This window comes from Mizuhopecten yessoensis, unplaced genomic scaffold, assembly GCF_002113885.1.
Source record: "Mizuhopecten yessoensis strain PY_sf001 unplaced genomic scaffold, ASM211388v2 scaffold7725, whole genome shotgun sequence".
Taxonomy (NCBI): Eukaryota; Metazoa; Mollusca; class Bivalvia; order Pectinida; family Pectinidae; genus Mizuhopecten; species Mizuhopecten yessoensis.
Genome location: NW_018407191.1, coordinates 42,080 through 61,397, shown reverse-complemented (window position 1 = coordinate 61,397; position 19,318 = coordinate 42,080). Strand labels below are relative to the sequence as shown.

Genomic DNA, 19,318 nt, shown 5'->3' with positions numbered 1-19,318 from the left:
TGTTATCTTCGGGGAAACATAAAGTCTTACACCCTCAACTGGTTGGTACGATATACGTTTACTTTGTTATCATCAGGGCAATATAAAGTCTTACACTCTCCACAGGTAGCTAAGATATATACGTTAGCTATGTTATCCTTACGATTGCATATAGTCCTACACCTTCAATAGGTATATATGTTATTGTACAACATATGTTAGCTAATATCCTTCTGGCCAACAAGTCCTACACCGTCAAAAGATAGGGACGATATACAGCTACTCTATTCTTACAGAAACTCAAGTCCTATATATATAGGTATCCTCAAGTTGTGTTATTCTTTCGACCACATAAAGTCCTGTAACCTCCAGTTATATTGTATGTTTCCTTATGGACACAAAAAGAGTCCTACACTCGCAGTCGGTAGATGTAATATATGGTAGCTATATATGTAATCCTCACAGATATATAGTCCTACATACACCCTCAGTCGATAGGTATATGATCCTTGACCACACAGTCCTGTATCTTCACTTAGCAGGCACAAGGTAGGATTATAGGATAGTTATGTTATCCTTAAGGCCACATGAAGTCCAACACTCTCAGAAGGTAGATACATTTGTCAGCCATAGTTCTGAACCCTCTGTAGCTAGGTAAAGTATAGTCATATTAGCCTCGCCGACACAAGCAACTACATGTACAGTCGTTTCCAGTACCCGTATGATCAATCAGTATGGTATATTTATAGCTATCTTTTTTTCCTTTTAACACGTGCACTTAGTCCTACTATAGGTCCCTCAATAGGCCGGATGTATATATATATGGCAGTTTTATAATATCCTTATTGACACATCACTAAATTCTATACTCCTCTGAACAGGCTAGTACAGGTACAGGGCTAGGTGGCTACATGGTTCTATTCTCAGTAGCAGCTGAATCACCACTGTTTATTCTATCAACTTATAAAACTTTTACACAATTGATTAATGTGTAAACGTATGGTCTGTTGAGGTACTACATTTATTTATATGTAAAATACAGGTACACTGATATTGAATGCTCTACCACAGGTATGTCGCCTCTATATACCTATGTATGTACAATGTTCACATTATAATACAGTTTGATATTGAACGTAAATCAACATTGAACTACACAACCAAAGTACACACCTTCATCTATTGTGGTGTTCCCAAGTTTCAATTAAACTAGCTTCACAGGGCTACAGAATCATCTGATATTATTAAAAGGACCTCCGCTACTATTTGTGAAAAAACGTCACACAGTGTGATTTTTTATCAAATCATGTAATACGATGAGGTTTGTCTAATGTGTGACCCCTCTGAGTTTTCCTACAGTGCTTTATCAAACACAATGCTGTGTTTTCAATTCTCAAAATAATTATCAAATAGCAACTCCCGGATGTGAATGGGGATTGGATAAAAAGTAGGAAACCCAAGTGAAAAGGAAGGAACACGCCTCACCAACTAAAACTTTGATTATTTTTTTTAAAGTCATAGTAAATCAGGAACTTTTAAAATCATCGGAAAATAGGAAAAACGAGGAAATCTTCTGAAAAGAGGAAGAATCACATTCCTGGCAACTGTGTATTCCAAATCCTGTCTAATCTGACCATTATGGGTATGCCTCACACTAGGTACTGAGCCTCACAAGGTTTCAGTTTAGACAGGTATCACTGTATGTGTTATTGCAGGAGTCTCTCAACTTTACTCCTTCTGTGGGCTCTAACGAAAGAAAACATTCTAAATGCTTATAGAAATAACATTTATGGCATCTTCGCTAGCCAAGTGTTCGCTTCGTATACACTCCACTTACCCTTGGCGGACATAGCCGTGTTTTCATAATTCCCTCCACTGCCACCTAGCGGATATACCGAGTTATCGCTCTTTTCCCAAAAAACTTTTAACTAATCAGAATAAACTTTACATACACACTCAATCGGCGTGTTGACAAAAGCATGTGTATGTTGAGGCCCCGCATAGTATAAATGACAGAGCAATATGGAAACAATCCAAAGGCAGCACACATATTTTCCCAGGTCATCATTTACATGTGGCACGTAGTCAAGGACTTCCACCAATTGATTTAAAACTCCAAAAGTTTCCCCAAAGATCGTGCGCCTATTTTTTAGGGACAAAACACTCTTGACATAAACTACAACGTGCGTCCGTACAGGGCGTGGCCATTACTGTTTTCCATCGTCAACAGCGCTATATGTAATACGCGATTTCATTGGATGCTCGCGATTGGCACCGCACGAAAATTAGAAGGCTCAGTAAACACGGCTATATCTGCCAAGGGTAAGTGGAGTGTATACGAAACGAACACTTGGCTAGTGAAGATGCATTTATGAATGTCAAAGCGTTAATATCCTGTAATTATTTTGATTTATGTGCCATTTTATGTATAATTTATATTACTGTAAGAATGTCTACGACTGTAAAGGGGATCTAAATGTGAAGTGGAAATGCTCACATTTTTTCGTGTTAAATAAATTAGCATGAATCTTCCACATCATATATATGTATCAATTATACAGATAATAGTGTTTTGTATATATATAGATGCAAGATGATTTACAGTATACAATGAACAGATGATAAAACTGCTACCGTGACTGCTATAACAAAATGTCTGAAAGCGTGCCATAACCCTGGTTTTTGAAGCTATTACCCTCACTCAGACTTTTGCAGAATTTTGGTTAATTTTCTTTGGTCAATAATCATTGCTGTGCATGTTACAATTATGCAAATGGAAAATTTAATATTAATGTGATACAGTTAGAATTACGCCCAAGTATCCACTTTTTGTGGCATGAATGCAGGACGCACGCTTCCCGAACGGAGACGAGCCGCTATACGACCGCAGGACGAACCGGTGCAAACGCAAGCCTACCGATAGGACCGGTGTTACCGATTGGGCCTAACGCTGCTAGTACAGCCGCTTCCCGAACGGAACGAGGTTATCGGCCGCTATCGGCCGATAAACTGCTTAATTATACCTCCCCGCTATCGACCGATAAACTGATACCTGGCCGATAGCGGCGGATCAAACGAACAAACTACGCAGCCGCTTTCACGGGACGGAACTAGTAGTAGTCGTTTGGATAACCGAACCACTCAATTACACCTGTACTTACCACCCACAAGATATATTTAAGTCCTTAACTAAACTAATAAAGCCGTGTTATTTGAATAATGTCGGATCAGTCTAAGAATAACATTTCTCTTATTCTTATGATTAAAATGTTAGTCAATGATANTTTTTTTTAATATCGTAAATATGCCTGTTTGTTACATGAAATACCATATTATATTAGCAATGAATTAAGGCCAGATTTTGTAAGTGATAATCGTTCTGATGTGTATGTCCAATACATGTCAGGACGGCGTGTTACGAATTTCAATCGTTCAAAAAATGTCCCACCTGAGTGAACGCCATTTTGTAGGTCATGGAATTGACTAATCAACAAACCGTACTGATCCGGACCGAACATAAAAAATTGTATTCTTTGTTTAGAAGATTACGGATCACCTCTTTTTTGTTAATAAGTCACTTCCATGATCTAGAAAATGGCGATCGCTCAGGTGGGAATTTTTTTGAACGATTCCAATTCGAGGACTCTGCTGGCAGAATTCAGCAGCTGTTGGTAATAATAAGAGCAGATTTGGATCAATAAATAATCCATGTATCGATGTATGTGAGGTATGTTTTGTGCCATAGTAGATTTTTGTTGTCAGCATCTCAATTAAATCTCTCCGATACCAAACGGTTTCGGACAATTTTAAGTTTTCATAAAAATAGTAATTAGTGTGCTCTGGTCCCAAACCAGACGTCTATCTGTCAAACTGTCTTAGTCTGATGTCAGAGGCGGCAGAAACTCAGAACTGATAGCATGGTATACAGAACATTGATATTTATCTAAAAAGTTGGTTAAACAGATACAGATATATACATATAGTTTATAATTAATTAAACGTGGGATAACCCTGTTACCTGCGGCTATTGTTATTTTGAAGGTAAAGTTCAGTCACAGGGACCCGGCTACATTTGGTTTGTTATGACCTATCCTGCCGTGTAAAGAGTAATTAATATATCTCGAAATAAATGCCACCCTCCTTCCAACAGCACCCGAGAACAGATTGAAGCGTCTCAAGTCGCAAGGACGTCTTTTGCCAGTGTATCTAGTTTTTACCATCAAATCGTATAAATTAGATGTATCTCAACCAACACCCGGAAGAATGATTACTCTGACATATCTGACCATTATGGGTATGCCTCACACTAGGTACTGAGCCTCACAAGGTTTCAGTTTAGACAGGTATCACTGTATGTGTTATTGCAGGAGTCTCTCAACTTTACTCCTTCTGTGGGCTCTTAACGAAAGAAAACATTCTAAATGCTTATAAAAATAACATTTATGGCATCTTCGCTAGCCAAGAGTTCACTTCGTATACACTCCACTTACCCTTGGCGGACATAGCCGTGTTTTCATAATTCCCTCCACTGCCACCTAGTGGATATACCGAGTTATCGTTCTTCTCCCAAAAAACTTTTAACTAATCAGAATAAACTTTACATACACACTCCATTGGCGTGTTGACAAAAGCATGTGTATGTTGAGGCAGAGTATAAATGACAGAGCAATATGGAAACAATCCAAAGGCAGCACACATATTTTCCCAGGTCATCATTTACATGTGGCACGTAGTCAAGGATTTCCACCAATTGATTTAAAACTCCAAAAGTTTCCCCAAAGATCGTGCGCCTATTTTTTGGGGACAAAACACTCTTGACATAAACAACAACGTGCTTCCGTACAGGGCGTGGCCATTACTGTTTTCCTTCGTCAACAGCGCTATATGTAATATGCGATTTCATTGGATGCTCGCGATTGGCACCGCACGAAAATTAGAAGGCTCAGTAAACACGGCTATATCTGCCAAGGGTTAGTGGAGTGTATACGAAACGAACTCTAGGCTAGCGAAGATGCATTTATGGATGTCAAAGCGTTAATATCCTGTAATTATTTTGATTTATGTGCCATTTTATGTATAATTTATATTACTGTAAGAATGTCTACAACTGTAAGAATGTCTACCACTGTAGGAATGTCTACCACTATAAGAATGTCTACCACTGTAGGAATGTCTACCACTATAAGAATGTCTACCACTGTAAGAATGTCTACCACTGTAAGAATGTCTACCACTATAGGAATGTCTACCACTGTAAGTATGTCTACCACTATAAGAATGTCTACCACTGTAGGAATGTCTACCACTATAAGAATGTCTACCACTGTAAGAATGTCTACCACTGTAAGAATGTCTACCACTATAGGAATGTCTACCACTGTAAGTATGTCTACCACTATAAGAATGTCTACCACTGTAGGAATGTCTACCACTATAAGAATGTCTACCACTGTAAGAATGTCTACCACTGTAAGAATGTCTACCACTGTAGGAATGTCTACCACTGTAAGAATGTCTACCACTATAGGAATGTCTACCACTGTAAGAATGTCTACCACTGTAGGAATGTCTACCACTGTAAGAATGTCTACCACTGTAGGAATGTCTACCACTGTAAGAATGTCTACCACTGTAGGAATGTCTACCACTGTAAGAATGTCTACCACTGTAGGAATGTCTACCACTGTAAGAATGTCTACCACTGTAGGAATGTCTACCACTGTAAGAATGTCTACCACTATAGGAATGTCTACCACTGTAAGAATGTCTACCACTGTAGGAATGTCTACCACTATAGGAATGTCTACCAGTGTAGGAATGTCTACCACTGTAAGCATGTCTACCACTGTAAGAATGTCTACCACTATAGGAATGTCTACCACTGTAAGAATGTCTACCACTGTAAGAATGTCTACCACACCACTGTAAGAATGTCTACCACTGTAAAAATGTCTACCACTATAGGAATGTCTACCACTGTCGGAATGTCTACCACTATAGGAATGTCTACCACTATAGGAATGTCTACCAGTGTAGGAATGTCTACCACTGTAAGCATGTCTACCACTGTAAGAATGTCTACCACTATAGGAATGTCTACCACTATAGGAATGTCTACCAGTGTAGGAATGTCTACCACTGTAAGCAGGTCTACCACTGTAAGAATGTCTACCACTATAGGAATGTCTACCACTGTAGGAATGTCTACCACTATAGGAATGTCTACCAGTGTAGGAATGTCTACCACTGTAAGCATGTCTACCACTGTAAGAATGTCTACCACTATAGGAATGTCTACCACTGTAGGAATGTCTACCACTGTAAGAATGTCTACCACTGTATGAATGTCTACAACTGTAAGAATATCTACCACTGTAAGAATGTCTACCACACCACTGTAAGAATGTCTACCACTATCGGAATGTCTACCACTGGAAGAATGTCTACCACTGTATGAATGTCTACCACTGTAAGAATATGTACCACTGTAAGAATGTCTACCACACCACTGTAAGAATGTCTACCACTGTAAAAATGTCTACCACTATAGGAATGTCTACCACTGTAGGAATGTCTACCACTATAGGAATGTCTACCAGTGTAGGAATGTCTACCACTGTAAGCATGTCTGCCACTGTAAGAATGTCTACCACTATAGGAATGTCTACCACTGTAGGAATGTCTACCACTGTAAGAATATCTGCCACTGTAAGAATGTCTACCACACCACTGTAAGAATGTCTACCACTGTAAGAATGTCTACCACACCACTGTAAGAATGTCTACCACTGTAAAAATGTCTACCACTATAGGAATGTCTACCACTGTAAGAATGTCTACCACTTTAGGAATGTCTACCACTATAAGAATGTCTACCACTGTAGGAATGTCTACCACTGTAAGAATATCTAACACTGTAAGAATGTCTACCTTACCACTGTAAGAATATCTACCACTGTAAGAATGTCTGCCACACCACTGTAAGAATGTCTACCACTGTAAGAATGTCTACCACTGTATGAATGTCTACAACTGTAAGAATATCTACCACTGTAAGAATGTCTGCCACACCACTGTAAGAATGTCTACCACTGTAAGAATGTCTACCACTGTAGGAATGTCTACCACTGTAAGAATATCTGCCACTGTAAGAATGTCTACCACACCACTGTAAGAATGTCTACCACTGTAAAAATGTCTACCACTATAGGAATGTCTACCACTGTAGGAATGTCTACCACTGTAAGAATATCTGCCACTGTAAGAATGTCTACCACACCACTGTAAGAATGTCTACCACTGTAAGAATGTCTACCACTGTAAGAATGTCTACCAGAATGTCTACCACTGTAAGAGCATCTACCACTGTAAGAATGTCTACCACTGTAAGAATGCCTACCACTGTAAAGGGGATCTAAATGTGAAGTGGAAATGCTCCATTTTTTCGTGTTAAATAAATTAGCATGAATCTTCCACATCAGAATATATATATACATGTATATCAATTATACAGATAATAGTGTTTTGTATATATATATAGATTCAAGATGATTGCTGATGTGAAAAATGTCCATTCCTTGATATAATTCCACATGTGAGAATTACTGCTTTTACAGTATACAATGAACACATGATAAAACTGCTACCGTGACTGCTAAAACAAAATGTCTGAAAGAGTGCTTATAATACTCCTGGTGGATAGTTTTTGAAGCTATTACCCTCATTCATACCTTTGCAGAATTTTGGTTAATTTTCTTTGGTCAATTATCATTGATGTGCATGTTACAATTATGCAAATGGAAAATTTAACATTAGTGTGATAAAACACTTATCAAGTTATACATATGATATAGTGCCAAAAAATGTTTAAAAAGCAATTCTTTTTTTTTCAATGATGCCTTGTGAATATTTCCATAAACCATTAGCACAAGGTTTGCTTGTAGTGAGTTATATTTTACTGACTCATTGCACATGAACGGCTTCAAAGTTACAAAATTTCAACATTGCAGGTTCACACACTGCAACCCCGTGATTGATATTTTCAACAATAAGTTTTGGAAAAATAGTTGAATCAAAATTCTTTTACGGGAGACACAACTTCATATCATGATTATCATGTATACCAATGCAAGTTTCAAAGAGATCGGTCGAAAAATGTAGGAGAAGATCTCTGGACAAAATTCAAATACTGAAATGAACAAAGGGCAATAACTTTTGGAAAAATTGTCGAATCAAAATTCTTTTACGAGAGACACAACTTCATATCATGATTATCATGTATACAAAGTTTCAAACAGATCGGTTGAAAAATGTAGGAGGAGATTTCCAGACAAAAATCAAATACTGAAATGAACATTTTTTTTTTACAGGAGACACAACTTCATATCATGATTATCATGTTTACCAAGTTTCAAAGAGATCGGTCAAAAAATGTAGGAGGAGATCTCCGTACAAAATTCAAATACTGAAATGAACAAAGGCCAATAACTTGTGGAAAAATTGTCGGATCAAATTCTTTTAAGGGAGACACAACTTCATATCATGATTATAATGTATACCAAGTTTCAAATAGATCTGTCGAAAAATGTAGGAGGAGATTGACGGACAAACAAAGTTTACGCCGGGCGGCCGGACAACGACATACCATATTACTACCATCAAATTTGACGGTCGTATAAAAAGTTAAACTTCTCGCTGTGAGTTCATTGAAGCATTAAAGTGGCCAGTCACACTTTTTTTTTAAAAACATACATATATATATCATATATTTAGTTAAATACCCTGGACAGCATCCATTCTGATATTTATTTGTAATGAGTATTATTATCGGCACATAACAAATATATATGTTATGTTTATGGTACGCCTGCGGAAAAAGTATTGTAAGTAAGTATGTATACATGAAGCAGACATGTAAAGGCAGGCATACGTAGTTTTTTTGTGTTTTTTTTATGTTAGAAAATATTTATTCAACATAAGATTATATGGAGATTTTCTGGCTTCAACCATGCATGTTTAAAACAGATAAAAGAATCTTGCAGGATAGGCACTAAAATCAAGGTTGGTAGACTAAGAGCTACTGAAAACACAGATATCAACTTTTTATGGCTTTTATATAAAGATATATAGACGTAACATAAAATCAGTCACCATAAAACTTAAATTCTCCCATTGTGACAAATATGCACTAAAAATTTAACACTGGAAATTCATACTTAAGAAAATACTTTTTGTAGTGTATGGACCTAAGAATGCTGAAACTCTCGTCCAAAATCAAAACTATCAATTCTTTGCTTGTTTACAGATAGATACCTAACTACAGTAACAGAAGAGAGTGCCCCCACTTATCTATTGTTGACAGACACTGAGACACTGTCATGTTATATAATTATTTCCTGTAAAATTTATGTTGTTTCTTCTTTATTCGTACAAGGAAAGACAAAAATAGGTTGTGGGCCTGTTTTTTTTTTCGAAATAATTGTGAGTGACAGGAGCAGCAACACTATAAATACCATCACCGATAACACAATGAACAAGACAAGCTCCTTGTTTTATAATCCAGAAGTAAGTGGATTAAATCCCCCGTAGCAGAGATGTTTTTGTGAATAACTTTGTGAAACTACATGTATGACAGACACATTTTTGTCAAAAAGATAACAATTAAGCAACTTTTTTGCCAGAAATTGGAACTCTTTTGCATTGGAGATGCAACAAAGAGTCTGGGCTCTTTCTTGACCTTTGGCATTTATAGTCATTTCAGAATTTAGGTTATCATTTTTTGAAAAGAAAATTCTGCCTTGCAGGACTTTTATGAAAGCAAAATGGAGATGAAATAAACAAAAAAGAATCAACAAACCTGTTCTGTTCATGAGTATACATATATATATATTCTACCAGGCCAGATCAGGATTCGAGCCCTGGACTTCAGATTTTTATACCATGACTATGAGCTAAATGGAAAATGTAAGTGTACCAGCCCAAAATGTGCTACAGTAATATCCAAATGGAATTTTAGGGGAGGTTACTGTGTATATTGGAAAAACGGCAGTGCAGTGGGACAGGGATCATTGAAAATTCAATAAAAATGCATGTAATGACATGATAATCAAATCAAATAATTCTCTTGCAACAGATAGACTGTAATTTTAATGAATCAAATAATTCTCTTGCAACAGATAGACTGTTAATTTAATGAGCTATGTGTCAAAACTCTTGAGTGTAACAAGTGTTGTATCAATTGATAAAAGAAAAGAAAAATGAGCTATGTGTCAAAAGTCTTGAGTGTAACAAGTGTTGTATCAATTGATAAAAGAAAAGAAAAATGAGCTATGTGTCAAAAGTCTTGAGTGTAACAAGTGTTATATTAATTGATAAAATAAAATAAAATGGGAATGGACCTCAGGGTGTGGTATAATTACAGTATATTATATAAGGTTATGACACAGAGTTAATCTGCCAAATGGACCAAATGGTATATGTATCAGAAATATAAGTTATGTGCAGCTCCGCCAGACCCCAGGATATCGAAAACAATGTGCAGCTCCTCCAGACCCCAGGTTATCAAAAACAATGTGCAGCTCCTCCAGACCCCAGGTTATCAAAAACAATGTGCAGCTCCCCCAGACCCCAGGATATCAAACAATGTGCAGCTCCGCCAGACCCCAGGATATCAAACAATGTGCAGCTCCGCCAGACCCCAGGATATCGAAAACAATGTGCAGCTCCTCCAGACCCCAGGTTATCAAAAACAAGAGTTTCTTTGCGCTTCCATGGACCCAAAAGTACCTGGAATAGAGTTATGTGCACCTTCCCAAGACCCCTGGGTATCAGAAGAAGAGTTTTGTGCACCTCCCCCGGACCGCAGGGTTTCAGAAATAGGGAGCTATTTACCTCCCCTGTTGGAACTCTTTTTTCAGTGCATCAGGCATCATTATGGGCTAATAATATTACTATGTTGAAATACGCAAGTAGTTACAATATAACATTACCAATTTAACATATTTAATAATATCATAGCTATTGAAGAACAATCCAAATACATGTATTAAAAAAATAATGAAGTTTTGCTTTGAAAACAGGACAACAATATTGGCTTCTTGTTAAATAATCCTTTCAAAATTATACCATTATGGTAAAATTAATTAAGCAATGAAGGTTTTAGCAAATGGTGTTGTTAATTACTTAAAGTTTTAGTTATTTTATGCTCTTAGCATTATTTCATGACAGGGCTTTTTTTCACTCTTTCTGGAATTGGGTTCATGGCTTTAGAATCGAGAAAAATGTCTCGGTCAACCAAATTGGGAATTTTCTGAATTTTAACAAATACTTATTTCTTTTATTATTGTTTCATTTGTGAAATATCATCTAAAAGACTAAAATATTCTTGCTGTTGCATTAATTGTCATCTGAATTAAGTCAAGAAAAGAGCAAAAATGAATAAGCTTTGCACAAGGTTCTAGTAACAGTAAAACTAGTGTTGTCACATTCAAATCGGTGATGTTACAATGGTGTTAGTCTTATTACAGGTACTTCAGTCTCTTATGCAATATGTGTTTCAGCAAACAAGTTTTAGAACTTTTCGTTTTAGCAAAATAGTTTTATATAGTTATCATATATGAAAAACAAAAAGTAATTTAAGGTAAAGCTAGGGCAGCAGTGCATTAGTTATAATCGTGAATAAAGTTCCACTCAGACTTTTTCCCTTGGACTTTTCTCCCTTCTAGGTAAAAGATGAAGTGCCCAACAAAAAGGTTGTTTTTCTGGATTAGAGTAAATTCCCCTGTCAAGTTATGTTTCTTTCAAGTTGACTGAGAGCAGGCTTAGATGGTGGACAGCGAGAGTAACCAACAAGTGTGACAAGCCATCCAGATTAGAAAACAGGGGCCTTTTATGAACAGCGACCAGGGGGCTTACCGGCTCAGCCAGGTTTAAGACACCTTGTTCACCACAGCGGTCAACAAGGGGAAGTAACTCCCACATCACTAATGTCACCAGTGACCAAGCTGGCAGAAAGTCATCGAAACTGTATGGGTAAGAACATAGCAGTGACTCGATGAATTTTGCAAATATGCTCATTTATAATGCTGGATGGCAATTGCAAAATTGGTATTTAAGTGTAGGCTTTGCAATGTAAATATCCAGGGCATCGACTCCTGCAGGTTTTCTCTTTTATATAAGTCTTTATGTATTTCTATTTTCAAACATTCAAATTTCAAACAAAAATATCTACTGTTGCTATTGTGACATCAGAACATAATCTAACAAATACAGATACTTATGCAGACACTGACACCAGGGCAACACACAAGCAATAGGCCCCCTATTCTTCAAATACGAGAGATCATAATGCATATTTATAAACATTTTTTAGGGTGCCTCATAGTCGTGATCACTCACGCAGTCATTTCTACTGTGTGCAATCTAGCATGAGCTACAGACATTTCACTCTCCCACGAGTTTTGGTTCGATCCCCTGGGGTGGTGTCCTATGACATGGTGGTCCTTCCCCCACCCCCAACTCCACTCCCACCCCAGATTTTCCACCACCACATAGATCAACATTTGTTCTACAGTGAAGAGCTTGTGTTTGTTGTTGACAAATGTATACAACCTAAAATAAAGATAATTTATTTATTGATCATTTTTAATAAATTAACTCTAAAATAAGTCAAAGGTGGTGCTCAACACTAAGTACCCACTGAAAAAGGCTAAAAGGGTAGAAGGAACATTTTAAGTAATATCTAATACCAGGTACCGGTAATCAAAACGACTGACATTTAGCCAGGTGTCCATATAGAGGCTGAAATGCGGCCCAAATCTCAGGTTTATTCTTTAATATATAGTACTTTGTGCTTTGATGAACTGGGGAGCTGGGGGTTACGCTGCTTGTTTAAAAAATGTTTATAAAATGTGTGTATACAGGAAATGTTCCTGCTGCTGTTTTGGTGCAAATGGACCTGAACACAAAGTCTAACCATACTCAATGAAGCCCGAAATACAGGTCAACGTGACCTACATTTGATGTGTTTATGTATAATACGCCTCACACTGTATCCATATAGACATAAATGAAGCTTGATGACAGTTGGACTCCTAGTGTTAAAGTCTAACCAAGGTGTCTTAGGTACGTACTAACAGACCAACCAACAATGGAAAAGGCAAACTTTTACTGCCCCATCTACCAGGGTTTTTGTCAGATTATTTGGAATGCTCCTTCGATGGATTGTAATACTTTGAACATTACACATACACCTGGAAACTTGTATAAACATGCTTTTTAATCCAATTGGGAAAGCAAAGACTGAAATTTGGAAAATGTAGGATCTGCCATTTTTCAATTTGGAATGGGTCCCTATACCGGACCCTATAAACATGTCTTCTAAATGTGGCAGGGGGCATAAATATAGGAAAATCCTGATGTCAAGGTTGACAGAAACTGAGGAAAGATAACTCTGACTTACTCTGACTTCTGCTGCCAGAAGAACGGCTTGTTCATGCCTATTTCCTGCAGACTTTCCAAGGTTTTGGTCATGGTAGCACTGAACAAAAGAGTCTGTCGTTTCTTAGGTATCGCTTTAAATATGGCTTCAAGTTGTTCTCCGAAATCATCTTCTATCAGTCTGTCGGCTTCGTCTAGAACCTTAAATGTAGCATATTGAACATTAAGACATGCTTAAATTAAGTAACATATTAAACAGTTTAAAAATTAAAAAATAAATCATATTTCTTTTCAAGTGAAAAATTAAATCATTTTCCGATATCCTGAATAGTAACAGAAGCCTGAGAAGGGATGTCACCTTATCAAATTGTGATAAAATATTTGTAATGCTTCCGGTTTTCTATTAACTGATAACTTTGAAATTTGATCCTTTTTGAAGATATAAAATGTTTTACCCACCAGAATGGTTACAAAATCCAAAATGTTTCAAAATAAAATGACTTTATAAACAACTTAAGGTGGGTTTTTTTAAGTAAACAACTACTGACTCGATAAGAAATAAAGAATGCATTATAGAAGTGCCACTTACCAGAAATTTGATTTTCTTGAGACTGAAAGTGTCACAGCTCTGGATGTGGTCCGACAGACGACCAGGCGTGGAGATGACTATGTGAGGTTTGACCGCCAAGTCCAGACCTTGCTGCATCATATCTGTCAAAGGACATCACATGGTCAAGTCAACTCTGTCCAGGTACATACTTAATCTACCCGATATACTGTGACTGGGTCAGATGAAAACATAGCCTTTTTCTCAAATTTGATACAGTTTTCTAACAGAATCCAGAATAGAACTATGAAATATTTCAGCAACAATGGTTGAGCAAATATGTATGTAGTGCTTGATAACCAAGACCGATTACGAAAATTTTAATTATTATCCATTGAAAAATCTACACCAGTGTAGTAACACTGCATGCTGAAATATTTTGTTTACATATATATATACATATGTACTGTACATATATAAGTTAACTAGATTTACAAAATGTTCACATGATTGTAAACTGCATTTGAGAAGTTGAAAACAATCGGTAGATTACCGTCGGAGTTAACATATATATCTTTTTCTATTCTTGAGCTCAGACAAATATATTGTACAATTAAAGTACATGTATGTATTAAAATATCACATCTTTATCTGAAATTCACAAACATTATCTTGCATGAGCAAAAGTTATCATAAAATCAGACGACTGCTCAACCGCATGAATTTAATCTATGTTTCCTATAAGCAATGCAACAGTTCATTACGTAAAACATATATAGTACTAAAGGCTTATCAAGTTATTAACAATGTTAATTATTTGATTTCTGAATTTCTTTACCTAATCCTCCTGTTATGACTGATACCCGGATTCCAATTGGTTTCCCCAAGACTTTGAACTGCTCTGCAATCTGGAACGCCAGCTCCCTATAAAAACAGCACCAGTAAACAGGTGTAATATCGTCTGCTGGATAACTGAACTACTTGGTAGTCAGTCAATCAATCAACAGGTGTAATATCGTCTGCTGGATAACTGAACTACTCGGTAGTCAGTTAATCAATCAACAGGTGTAATATCGTCTGCTGGATAACTGAACTACTCGGTAGTCAGTTAATCAATCAACAGGTGTAATATCGTCTGCTGGATAACTGAACTACTCGGTAGTCAGTCAATCAATCAACAGGTGTAATATCGTCTGCTGGATAACTGAACTACTCGGTAGTCAGTCAATCAATCAACAGGTGTAATATCGTCTGCTGGATAACTGAACTACTCGGTAGTCAGTCAATCAATCAACAGGTGTAATATCGTCTGCTGGATAACTGAACTACTCGGTAGTCAGTCAATCAATCAACAGGTGTAATATCGTCTGCTGGATAACTGAACTACTCGGTAGTCAGTCAATCAATCAACAGGTGTAATATCGTCTGCTGGATAACTGAACTACTCGGTAGTCAGTCAATCAATCAACAGGTGTAATATCGTCTGCTGGATAACTGAACTACTCGGTAGTCAGTCAATCAATCAACAGGTGTAATATCGTCTGCTGGATAACTGAACTACTCGGTAGTCAGTCAATCAATCAACAGGTGTAATATCGTCTGCTGGATAACTGAACTACTCGGTAGTCAGTCAATCAATCAACAGGTGTAATATCGTCTGCTGGATAACTGAACTACTCGGTAGTCAGTCAATCAATCAACAGGTGTAATATCGTCTGCTGGATAACTGAACTACTCGGTAGTCAGTCAATCAATCAACAGGTGTAATATCGTCTGCTGGATAACTGAACTACTCGGTAGTCAGTCAATCAATCAACAGGTGTAATATCGTCTGCTGGATAACTGAACTACTCGGTAGTCAGTCAATCAATCAACAGGTGTAATATCGTCTGCTGGATAACTGAACTACTCGGTAGTCAGTCAATCAATCAACAGGTGTAATATCGTCTGCTGGATAACTGAACTACTCGGTAGTCAGTCAATCAATCAACAGGTGTAATATCGTCTGCTGGATAACTGAACTACTCGGTAGTCAGTCAATCAATCAACAGGTGTAATATCGTCTGCTGGATAACTGAACTACTCGGTAGTCAGTCAATCAATCAACAGGTGTAATATCGTCTGCTGGATAACTGAACTACTCGGTAGTCAGTCAATCAATCAACAGGTGTAATATCGTCTGCTGGATAACTGAACTACTCGGTAGTCAGTTAATCAATCAACAGGTGTAATATCGTCTGCTGGATAACTGAACTACTCGGTAGTCAGTTAATCAATCAACAGGTGTAATATCGTCTGCTGGATAACTGAACTACTTGGTAGTCAGTCAATCAATCAACAGGTATTAATAGGAGAGGAAAAACCCTTGCCAACATATACATCTCTTGTTGATGATGTCTTTATAAGGCCCGAAAGTCATCCTAAAAAAAACGTTTTGAATCAAACCTGGGACAAGAGGTTTATATACTTTGTCACTCAACCAAATCAGCTAAACTCTGCCTGGTGGATTGTAGCAAGTGGTCTGTATTTTACCAGGATGACATATACATCCCTCCAGGAACGAATTCCTGCCGAGTATTTTTAGTGTCACAGCCATTCTTGACAAAGTACATAAACCTTTTGTCCCAGGTTTGATTTCATACAGGGTTTTTTTGGGGTGAATTTGGGGCCTTATTAAGGCCCTTCAAATTCCCCTAGGTTATTTCTGCTAAGATCTGTATTTTCCAAACAATATGCTTTTTGTGGGTGATATTTTCCTTAAGTCACAAGGCACAGGCCCCTGTAGAAAGAAGGCAGAAAATCACTGCATAATAAAAAAAAAATATACCTTTGGTATTAAGTTTAGAAACTGAAGATGTCAAAAATGATGATGCTCTGCTATTCACATCAATGAGGAGATGCATGGTATATATATATATATACATGTATGTGTTCCTGGTTGAGGGCAGAAAACTAAAGTCATCAGTGTTCCAGATACATCCTCTATACTTCAGGGGTTACTCACACTTACGTTATCTGCACCCGTTGAACATGACAATATATGGAAGGCTTTGTGTACCACGTTGTGGATGAGACAATAAGACTAGTTTGATCTTTTTATGTACCCAGGTATATCATGCTTAGAATCTTGCAGTTGCATTATTGTAAAATTACTATTGCGTGTCACTCCTCTGTAATCTTCAAAAATGACAGGTATAAATTTAAACCTAACAATTAGTCATATATTTTTTACCTAGGAAAGTTCAAACAATCAAACAGCTAAATTATATAAGCTCCAAGACTTTAATTTTGCTATGACATATTCCAAGGGTGCAGAGAGTATAAGTGAGCATAACCCCTGGAGTAGTGAGGATGTTCGATTTCCAGATTTCATACATGGGAGGATTATAATATACATACCGGGTTGGAGTGAGAACTAGAGCATAAATCCCATATGGATCCTCCGACAGTTTCTGGAGTATAGGCAGAGCAAAGGCTGCTGTTTTACCACTACCAGTCTTAGCACAGCCAATACAGTCTTGTCCTAAAAATCAAGAAATGGAGTATAATTTATCACCAGGATTTTTACTGACATCCTTGATAGGACCATTCCCGATTAAAATTTGTCAAAAGTCTGATCTGAAAAGATCCTGCAGTGATTCATGGCAAGAAATTCAAATTTGTAAAAACATATATTTAATCACGTCAACAATCAGATATTGTTCAGGAAGCGTCCCGATTCAGAAGTTTGCAGCCAAATATTCCTGTCTGATTTTCCCGTTCTGAATCCGAATCTGATCCGATTTGTATCTTCCGCATAATAAAACACGACCGAATCTGTCCTGACAGCGTCCCGATTCTCCTGAATGCGATTCAAAAGAGATCAGACAGTGACCCTACGCATTCGGCAAGATCCTGACAACAAAGGACATTGTTGTGATTTTGAATCAATACAGCAGAATCTGTCACAACATAGTCACGATTGTAATCCGACGAGACCAAATTTGGCTGAGCTTCCAGAATATTACGGGACGCACCTTACTGTCAGGAGTGCTTGCATTGGCCGACCTCTCTGGACCTTCCCCGATCCGAAGGACTCTGTTGATAGGACATTCCAGATCATTAAGGATAGTAATCCGACTTTTTCACTTTTCGTGTCGTAGCGCTGTCTGATCTCAAACGGGAGCCACATAACAGATTACCACAATAACTGTAAAGTTAGTATAGTAACCTTAGTCAAAGTTAGTGCAACATTACAACATCGTCATCAAAAGTTGCACGGATGTTTGGAAAAAAGACCTCCTCACAACATTGCTTTTTGAGACGGGGATGTTGTGACCGGAATAGGATGTTTCCAGACATGTGCCAAATAAGTACAGGTTTTGTAAGTAACTTGTTTTTAAAATAACCTTGCATGTTTATTCCCCATTTCAGTAACAAAAATGTTACACAAACTGTTACCCAAATGCAGGATTATAACCATATGCGCCGCTGTGCCCATCATGTATGTGTGTGAACACTAATTTACTAAAGTACTCTCACTCGGTCTATTGTAACCACAGGGGTTCGTTACAAATTTTTAAAATACATATATATATATATATATATATATATATATATAAAGTCAGAATGCTTATGCTGTAATGATATGGATCACAGGTGTGTTGTGACCCATATCAGTATAAGCATATTATGTGTATTTCAGCCATTTGTAACGAACCCGTGCTGTACATTAACTGTCACATTGACTGTACTGTATATAGGGTTTTCGACTACTCCTATAACATTAGAGGCCGCTGGTCGGCCTTTTTTTCTATCGGATATGATTTTTGTCGACGCCTGTCAAAAGTATTTCGCCGTGTAAACCTCTAACACTGTTGGAGTAGGTTTTCGACGCGATATCTGGTACGTAGAACCCTATCCAATATACTTACCATTTAGAATTGGTGGGACACAGTTCACTTGGATCGGAGTGGGCTTACTTAATCCCATATTTTTACACTGATTGTACAGCCATGAATTTAAACCTAAGCATTTAAAAGTCTGTAATTTGGAAGTTTCACCACTACTGGAACTCGCCATGCTTGTTTTACTCAGTGTTGAGAAAGCGCTTGAAAAGATTGAAAAGCAGCAAAACGTTTGTACGAATATTCCGGAAGGATCCGTATATGTCCGATTGTGTTTCAGAAATTTTAGCTTAATCCAACTAAAATTTCAAGATTAGATTAGATAATCTCGAATTTCAAAATGAATATTGAGCTACGGTTCCATAATTACCAGTCTATCTAAGTCCGTGCCATTAGCTAGCCTACCAACGATTTCATCTGCTAAGTCGTCAAGTTATTTGTACTGTGAAGTGTGAACATCAATTAATTA

At 37.3% G+C, this 19,318-nt stretch overlaps 1 protein-coding gene across 1 annotated transcript in view; it reads right to left on the bottom strand.

Annotated features, from left to right (window-relative positions):
• LOC110454242 (probable ATP-dependent RNA helicase DDX49) overlaps positions 1-19,054 on the bottom strand; it is a 30,950-nt gene extending 11,896 nt beyond the window's left edge. Inside the window, exons 1-5 of the mRNA XM_021503657.1 lie at positions 18,877-19,054; positions 17,363-17,486; positions 14,802-14,887; positions 14,006-14,127; positions 13,439-13,617 (exon numbers count right to left, since the gene is read on the bottom strand). Of these exons, the coding sequence (XP_021359332.1) occupies positions 13,439-13,617; positions 14,006-14,127; positions 14,802-14,887; positions 17,363-17,486; positions 18,877-19,024 (659 nt within the window). The 5' untranslated portion in view covers positions 19,025-19,054. The remainder of the gene's footprint in view (positions 1-13,438; positions 13,618-14,005; positions 14,128-14,801; positions 14,888-17,362; positions 17,487-18,876) is intronic.
• Between the last annotated feature and the right edge of the window lie 264 nt (positions 19,055-19,318).